This window comes from Geospiza fortis, unplaced genomic scaffold (genome assembly GCF_000277835.1).
Source record: "Geospiza fortis unplaced genomic scaffold, GeoFor_1.0 scaffold432, whole genome shotgun sequence".
Taxonomy (NCBI): domain Eukaryota; kingdom Metazoa; phylum Chordata; class Aves; order Passeriformes; family Thraupidae; genus Geospiza; species Geospiza fortis.
Window position 1 is genome coordinate 1,867,661 of NW_005054436.1, and position 8,754 is coordinate 1,876,414.

Below are 8,754 nucleotides of genomic sequence, written 5' to 3' on the forward strand. Positions count from 1 at the left end.
TTTTAAGTCAATTCTCTTTAGAAAATGCTATTTAATTTGTTTGGAGGATCCTTTGGGTTAAAATTTAAACTTCAAGATTCACCAGCAATCTCCTTTTAAAGGTTTGGCATCTGAAGTTATTTTTTGTTTTTTTTTGTTTTTTTTTTGCCACTACTGTTACATTATGATTTTAATTCTTAAAAAATAACCCTGAATTTTGAAATGTAGGCAGCCACTACTGTTACATTATGATTTTAATTCTTAAAAAATAACCCTGAATTTTGAAATGTAGCCTACTTTGGGATTCTGCAACTACAACCTTTATGGGTTCCTTTAAAACAAACTTTAAAAGTTTTAACAAAACCTTAATTTCAGAACTAAGCAAAGCATGTCACTTTTGGAAACTAACATTTTTTTTTAACTCGCTTTTTAGGATTTTTTTTTTGTCTTTTTTTTCCTTAAAAAAGGTACAGTTTGTTTGTTTGTTTTTTTTTTAAACCTAAAACGACAAAGAAAGAAAAGCCATCTACACACTGAAAGAAGAAGAAGAAAAAAAAATAAAAATAATAAAAATTAAAAAGTTTTTTTTTTTTTTTCCCTTTCTAAATCTATTTAAATTCATCAAGAAATCACTACATACAGAAGCCAAAATGCAGGGTGAGGATGGAGTGGGAGGAAAAAAAGGGGCCAGGAAGAAAAACAGGGAGACAATTACTTGTCTGCTGTGGGTAAAGCAACGGGAATCCCGGGAGATACAAGAACCAGTAACAAGAGTTTGCTCCTAAATTGGGATTTTTGCCCCATTTTTGGGGTCAGTAGCGGCCGTAGGGGTGCTCTCTGTAGCCCCCCTTGACTGGCCGGGCTGGGGGGGCCTTCAGGGAGGGCCGGGTTCCATTCCAGTCATCTTGGCCTGCGGGGAAAAGGAGAGAAAAAAAGGTCAGGGATGGGTGGAGGGAGGTGGGGGAAAGGGGCTGGAAATGGGATGGGAGATGCAAAAGGGCAGGTGGTGATGGGGGAGAATGGCTGCTCAAAACAGCTCCCCAAAAACAGGTCCTGATCCCCAAAACAGCTCCTGATTCTCCAAAACAGCTCCTCAAAACAGGTCCCCAAAAACAGCTCCCCAAAAATAGGTGCGGATCCCCAAAACAGCTCCTGATTCTCCAAAGTAGCTCCTCAGAACAGGTCTCCAAAAACAGGTCCTGATCCCCAAAACAGCTCCTGATTCTCCAAAATAGCTCCTCAAAACAGCTCCCCAAAAACAGCTCCTGATCCCCCAAAACAGCTCCCCCATAAGAGCTCCTGATCCCCAAAACCAGGTCCCCCAAAACAGCTCCTGATCACCAAAAACAGCTCCTCAAAACACCTCCCCAAAACCAGGTCCTGATCCCCAAAAACAGGTCCCAATCCCCCAAAACAGCTCTGCAAAACCAGCTCCTGATCTTCCCAAAAGCAGCTCCTGATCCCCAAACAGCTCCTGATCCCCAAACAGCTCCTGATCCCCAAACAGCTCCTGATCCCCAAACAGCTCCTGATCCCCAAACAGCTCCTGATCCCCAAACAGCTCCTGATCCCCAAACAGCTCCTGATCCCCAAACAGCTCCTGATCCCCAAACAGCTCCTGATCCCCAAACAGCTCCTGATCCCCAAACAGCTCCTGATCCCCAAACAGCTCCTGATCCCCAAACAGCTCCTGATCCCCCAAAGAGCTCCTGATCCCCCAAAATAGCTCCTCAAAACAGCTCCCCAAAAACAGCTCTTGATCCCAAAACAGCTCCCCCCAAATCCACCTCCTGATCCCCCAAAACAGCTCTGCAAAAACATCTCCTAATCCCCCAAACCAGCGCCCCAAAACCAGCTCCTGATCCCCAAAACAGCTCCCCTATAACAGCTCTGGATCCCCCAAAATCCAGCAAAACAGCTCCACCAAAACAGCTGCTGATCCCCCAAAACAGCTGCTGATCCCCCAAAACAGCTCCAGATCCCCCAAAACCAGCTCCTGATCCCCCCAAACCAGCTCCACCAAAACATCTCCTGATCCCCCAAAACATCTCCTGATCCCCCAAACCAGCTCCACCAAACCAGCTGCTGATCCAACAAGGGACCGGTTCCAGCCACGTGGAATTCCACACCTTTAAAAAGAACCTTGGCAATTTGGGATGTCACCTTGCTCTGGAAAATTCCTTTCCTCCCAAACTCCCTGTGTGAGGAGCAGGAAAGGTTTTGGATGTGTCTAAGCCCTGCCCAGCAACAACAAAACTCCAGAGTGTGTCCCAGAGCAGCCCTGGGGAGGAAAATGAACTCTGGCCCAGCCCAGAGCTGCTCTGGGGACAGGGGACAATGGTTCCTCCCCAGTGCCACAGCCAGATGCCATTCCCAGCCTGCCCTCAAAAATAAATAAATGCAGCCACGGCTGAGGGCAGCAGGAGGCAGGGAGGGACATCTGGAATGTCTTCCCAAGGAAGCAGGGAATGAATTCCTTGGTTTATTTTGCTTTTCCTGGTGAATTTTATCCCAGCCCATTCATTCCCTCACTTTTACCCTCCCAATTCTCTCCCTGTCCCATGGGTGGGGAGTGAGAGTGGGGTGGGGTTGCCCTTTGGGGTTAAATCACAAAATTTTGGCTCAGCTCAGCCTAAATTGGGAGTTTTACATAATTGAGATTAGCTAAGCTTTGCTTACTGAGTCAAACAGGCTCCAGAGAGCCAAGGAGAGGCTCCCTCATGACATTTAAATCCAATTTTTGAGCAGATCTACAGAGTCAGGCTCTGGGTTTGTGAGGATAAAGGAAGCAGATGGAACCCTATAAAACCCAGCCCATGAAAACCAGACTGCAGCACGAGTGCTGTGGGTGGAAATCCAGACCTCCTGAAATATTCTTAACCTACAAGGAAATTAAAACATTTCCAAAGATAAAAATGGATTTTTTTTAAAAGGAAAAAAAAAATCTTGATTTTGAGAAAATCAAGCTTGAGAAGAAGCTAAACCCACAGAGAAGTTGTTCAGGCCTAAATAAAAACACCACAAGGTTCTCCTCAGTTTTTTATATCCAGACATTGGAAAACAGCAAAATTGACCACAAGCAATTCCCAACCCCTCCCTTATCCCAAAATTCCCAGACATACCATAAGCTTCATAGGTTTCCTGTGCCTCCCCATGTCCATAATCATAATATTCTGTATCCCTGCACAAAACAATGAGGTGGTTACACACAGGGAAATCCCATTCCCACAAAAAAATAAGAAAAGACAAGATGCTCCGAGCCTTGGATTCCAGCAGAACTCTGCAGCTCCACTGGCTTCAAATGGGATTAAAAAATGGAAAAGAGGGGAAAAAAGGAGGAAAAAAAGGGGAAAAAGGCCATGCAGGGTTGCTTTGGGAAGGGTGAATCCCACTCACCCTTGGCCCTGGCTGTAGCAGCTCAGGAATGTTTCTATTGGTTTCAAATGGGATTAAAAAAGGGAAAAAAGGGGGGGGGGGGAGGGGGGAGGGGAAAAAAGGGGGGGGGGAGGGGAAAAAGAGAGGGGAAAAGAGCAGAAAGAGAGGGGAAAAGAGGGGGAAAAGAGGGGGAAAAGGCCATGCAGGATTGCTTTGGGAAGGGTGAATCCCACTCACCCTCGGCCCTGGCTGTAGTAGCTCAGGAATATTTCCATTGGCTTCAAATGGAATTTTAAAAAAAGGGAAAAGAGGGGGAAAAAGGGAAAAGAGGGGGAAAAGGCCATGCAGGATCCCTTGGGGAACAGGGAATGCCACTCACCCTTGGCCCTGGCTGTAGTAGCCCTCGTAGCCCTCGTAGCTCTGCTCTGCGTACGTGTCATCGTAGCCCTGTGAGGATGGGGACAAAAAAGTGTCACAACCCCAGAACCATCCCAATGGTCCCTGGTGATCCCAGAACCATCCTAAAGGTTCCTGGTGATCCCAGAACCATCCCAAAGGCTCCTGGTGATCCCAGAACCATCCCAAAGGCTCCTGGTGATCCCAGAACCATCCCAGGAGTCAGTGGGATCCCAACACCTTTCCCAGCAGTCCTTGGTGATCCCAGCCCCATCTCACTGATCCCTGGTGAACTCAGAACCATCCCACTGATCCCTGCTGATCCCTGATCCATCCCACTGATTCCTGGTGATCCCAGCACCACCTCACTGATTCCTGGTGATCCCAACACTATCCCACTGATCCCTGGTGATCCCAGCTCCATCCCACTGATCCCTGGTGATCCCACTGATCCCTGGTGATCCCTGGTGATCCCAGCTCCATCCCACTGATCCCTGGTGATCCCACTGATCCCTGGTGATCCCTGGTGATCCCAGCTCCATCCCACTGATCCCTGGTGATCCCACTGATCCCTGGTGATCCCTGGTGATCCCAGCTCCATCCCACTGATCCCTGGTGATCCCACTGATCCCTGGTGATCCCTGGTGATCCCAGCTCCATCCCACTGATCCCCCAGTGATCCCCATCCCACCACCCCCCCTCACCCCCGCCATCATTACCCCGTTAATCCCCAACAACAATTAACCCGCTCTGCAGAGCCCCAGGATGGGGACGTGTCATTGTCACATCTTCTGCAGAGCCCCAGGATGGGGATGTGTCATTGTCCTGTTTTCTGCAGAGCCCCAGGATGGGGATGTGTCACTGTCACATCTTCCAGAGAGCCCCAGGATGGAAACATGGATGAAACTATGGATGAAACCATTGATGGAACCAGTGATGAAACCAGTGATGGAACCACGGATGCAACCATGGATGCAACCATGGACGGAACCATTGATGGAACCACTGATGGAAACCATGGATGGAACCACGGATGGAACCACGGATGGAAACCATGGATGGAACCACGGATGGAACCATTGATGGAAACCATGGATGGAACCATGGATGGAACCACTGATGGAACCACGGATGGAACCACGGATGGAACCACGGACGGAACTATTTATGAAAGTATCGATGGAACCATTGATGGAACCATTGATGGAACCACTGACGGAAACCATTGATGGAAACCATTGATGAAACCATTGATGGAACCACGGATGGAACTATTTATGAAACTATTGATGGAACCATTGATGGAAACCATTGATGGAACCATCGATGGAACCCAACCCAAATTCCCCCTAAGCATTGGAAGACACCCCAAACATGGTGCTCTGAGCCAGAACCCCAAAGTCAGCAGCTTAACCCCTCTGATGGCGCAGCTGTGGGCGAAGGCAGCATTGCCAGGGCTGGGATTTTGGGAATACCTTGGCACAGGGGGAGGTGGCGCTGCCCCCCGGCCCCGCCCGGGGACGCCTCGGCCGCGGTTGGGCTCCGGGACCCCGTTGAGATAGGAGAGCTCCAGGAACTGCTCCTGGCAGATATCATCCATCATGTCCTGAAATAAGGATAAAAATAAGGATAAATAAGGAGATAAAGGGTCAGCTCCAGAGAACAGCTCTGGGATACCACAGGCTGCTCTGCTGGGATGAAATAACTGCATGGGCCTCAGGAAAATCTGGTTTTAGTGGGATTTGCTGCAGCTTTCTCCAAGATTCCAGCCCTGCAGCTCCAAGTGGTGCTCCCAGAATGCCAGGAGGGTTTATGGGGGAGAGCCCAGGCAGGTCTCAGCCCACAGCTCCTGTTTGAAGGGGCAGTGAGCCCACAGAAGGTGACCCTGCAGTGCTCCCATTCCCAAAGGAAAGGGTTGGGATGCAGACACCCCTTCCCAAACCCGAGGTGGCTTTTCAAATCCTGAGGGGTGCAGAGTGTTCCTGGCAGATCCCTGCAGATCCCTTCCTTGGGGACTAAAGGGCCAGAGGAGATCACCCAGAACAATTCCCAATGGTCCCCGGAGATCCCAGAACAATCCCAGTGATTCCCAGTGATCCTAGCAGTTCCTGGAGATCCCAGAACCATCCCAGTGCTCCCTGAACCATCCCAGAGCTCCCTGGAGATCCCAGAACCATCCCACTGATTCCCAGTAATCTCAGCAGTTCCTGGAGATCCCAGAACCATCCCAGTAATTCCTGAACCATCCCAGTACTCCTGGAGATCCCAGACCCATCTCAGAGCTCCCCAGAGATCCCAGAACCATCCCAGTACTCCTGGAGATCCCATACCCATCTCAGTGCTCCCTGGAGATCCCAGAACCATCCCAGTGGTCGCTGAACCATCCCAGTACTCCGGGAGATCCCAAAACCATTCCAGTGGTTCCCAGTGGTCCCTGGTAATCCCAAAACCATCCCAGTGATCCCAGCACCATCCCAGCGATGATCTCCCACCAGATGCGCAAACCTTCCCATTTCCCCCCCCTTAATTTACCAACCAATTTTAATTTTAATTTTAATTTTGAGAGAGGCTCCCTCAAGGAGCAGGAAACTCACAGGGACCAGGAACTTCTTGACCTCCTCCATGGCGTGGGCCATGAGGGCGTAGGCCTCGCAGGGGGGCCCGAAGACCTCGATGAACACGTGCAGGTCCATGTGCAGGTGGGCGTACTTGGGATCCCCCCCTTTGCGCAGCTCCTCCTCCTGCAGAAACCCAGCAGAGTTACAAAAAATGGAATTTGGAAAGAGTTTGACAATGTTATAGGAATTAGGAATGAGAATTGATAGGAAACCATTTGATATGGTTTTGTACATCTGTGTGCAAACACTGAGATATAAATATATTTGGGATCCTCCCCTTTGTGCAGCTCCTCCTCCTGCAGAAACCCAGCAGAGTTACAAAAAATGGAATTTGGAAAGAGTTTGACAATGTTATAGGAATTAGGAATGAGAATTGATAGGAAACCATTTGATATGGTTTTGTACATCTGTGTGCAAACACTGAGATGTATTTATATTTGGGATCCCCCGCTTTGCGCAGCTCTTCCTCCTGCAGAAACCCAGCAGAGTTACAAAAAATGGAATTTGGAAAGAGTTTGACAATGTTATAGGAATTAGGAATGAGAATTGATAGGAAACCATTTGATATGGTTTTGTACATCTGTGTGCAAACACTGAGATATAAATATATTTGGGATCCCCCCCCCCTTTGCCCAGCTCTTCCTCCTGCGACGGGAAAAATGGGAATTTGGAAAGTTTGAAAATTTTATAGGAATTAGGAATGAGAATTTAAAGATTTCAGAGCAGCTAAAAAAGTGATTTTTATCTTTTTATAGAGGGGAAAAAATCCCTTCAGTGAATGGCTCTTGAGAAGAATCCTTATTTTATCAATTTTACAATTCATATTTAATTGAAGTTTTTTTCTAGTTTAATTTTTAACAAAATACTTGGAGAGCTGCTAATTCTCATCAAAATAAATTAATTTTTTTTTCTCCCTTACCTTTGCTTTATCCCTCATTGAGCCTTTCCCCAGTACAGAGATTTTAGCACCAGTTTCTTCCTGAAGTCTCTTAATGGTGTTGCCTTGGGGTCCCAAAATCTTCCCAACAAAGTTGAACTGGAAATTAAGAAAAAAACCAACAAAAAATAAATCAGCTCCAGAGCTCAAAACCTTCAACAAATAATTTTTTGAATGTTCCGTTCGTTGACAAAAAAACCAAAAATCACATTCCCACAGGAAAATTCAAGTTTTGAAAGGAAAATCCAAGTTTCAAAAGGAAAATCCGAATTTCAAAAGGAAAATTCAAGTTTCAAAAGGAAAATCCAAGTTTCAAAAGGAAAATTCAAGTTTCAAAGGGAAAATTCAAGTTTCAAAAGGAAAATCCAAGTTTCAAAAGGAAAATTCAAGTTTCAAAGGGAAAATTCAAGTTTCAAAAGGAAAATCCAAGTTTCAAAAGGAAAATCCAAGTTTCAAAGGGAAAATTCAAGTTTCAAAGGGAAAATTCAAGTTTCAAAAGGAAAATTCAAGTTTCAAAGGGAAAATTCAAGTTTCAAAAGGAAAATCCAAGTTTCAAAAGGAAAAATTAAGTTTTCAAAAGAAAATTCAAGCTTTGAAAGGAAAATTCAAGCTTCCAAAACAAAACCCAAGTTTCGAAAGGAAAATCAAGCTTTGAAAGGAAAATTCAAGTTGTTTCCAAAGGAAAATTCAAGTTTCAAGAGGAAAGTCCAAGTTTCAAAAGGAAAATTCAAGTTTCTAATCTTTCTTTTAATGAAAAAACCCAAATGCTCCAGCAGAAAAATCAAGCTAAATTAAGTTGTTAAATCCCAACATCTGCAGCAGCTTTCCTGCAAATCTTTAAGGAATTAAATGTAAAAAAATATAAAAAAAGCTGCACCCATGGAATTGTCTGTTCCAGCAATCCAAGATCCCAGCTAGGCACCACCACTCATCCCAAATATTCCAAAAATTCAATATATTACAAATAAAAACACTGCAGGGCTGGAAAAAAACCCAAACAACTCCTTGCTTTTCCAAAGAAATCTCTTGAATTTTGGTTTAAAATGAAGATTTAACTCCTGCTGCCACAAAATGCCAGAGAAAAGAAGAAAATCTCAGAGATTTGGTCACTTTTTTCTGGCCTCACCTTGGGGTATTGTTTGACAGGGATCAGAACTCGTTCCTTCAGTTTCATATTCTTGTGGGAAAATAAATCCAGGTAGTTCTCTTCCTCATCCTTCTTTGTTGTCTCACCCTTCTGAATTTTTTCAATTTCTAAATGAAAATAAAGTAGAATTAATAGAAATAATAATACCAAATTAAAACAATAGAAATATATTATAAAAAGTATAAATAATAGAATTATAAATAATTAATCACATAAGTTAAAGTAATAGAAATATATTATTATAGACATGAATAGTAGAATTATAAATAATGATGTAAAATAATAATATAAAATATAAATAA

At 45.1% G+C, this 8,754-nt stretch overlaps 1 protein-coding gene across 1 annotated transcript in view; it reads right to left on the reverse strand.

Annotated features, from left to right (window-relative positions):
* Nucleotides 1-200: 200 nt before the first annotated feature.
* Nucleotides 201-8,754, reverse strand: part of KHDRBS1 (KH RNA binding domain containing, signal transduction associated 1) — a 15,398-nt gene continuing 6,844 nt past the window's right edge. Inside the window, exons 2-8 of the mRNA XM_031062046.1 lie at nucleotides 8,432-8,559; nucleotides 7,288-7,404; nucleotides 6,345-6,491; nucleotides 5,165-5,356; nucleotides 3,734-3,855; nucleotides 3,102-3,160; nucleotides 201-889 (exon numbers count right to left, since the gene is read on the reverse strand). Of these exons, the coding sequence (XP_030917906.1) occupies nucleotides 792-889; nucleotides 3,102-3,160; nucleotides 3,734-3,855; nucleotides 5,165-5,356; nucleotides 6,345-6,491; nucleotides 7,288-7,404; nucleotides 8,432-8,559 (863 nt within the window). The 3' untranslated portion in view covers nucleotides 201-791. The remainder of the gene's footprint in view (nucleotides 890-3,101; nucleotides 3,161-3,733; nucleotides 3,856-5,164; nucleotides 5,357-6,344; nucleotides 6,492-7,287; nucleotides 7,405-8,431; nucleotides 8,560-8,754) is intronic.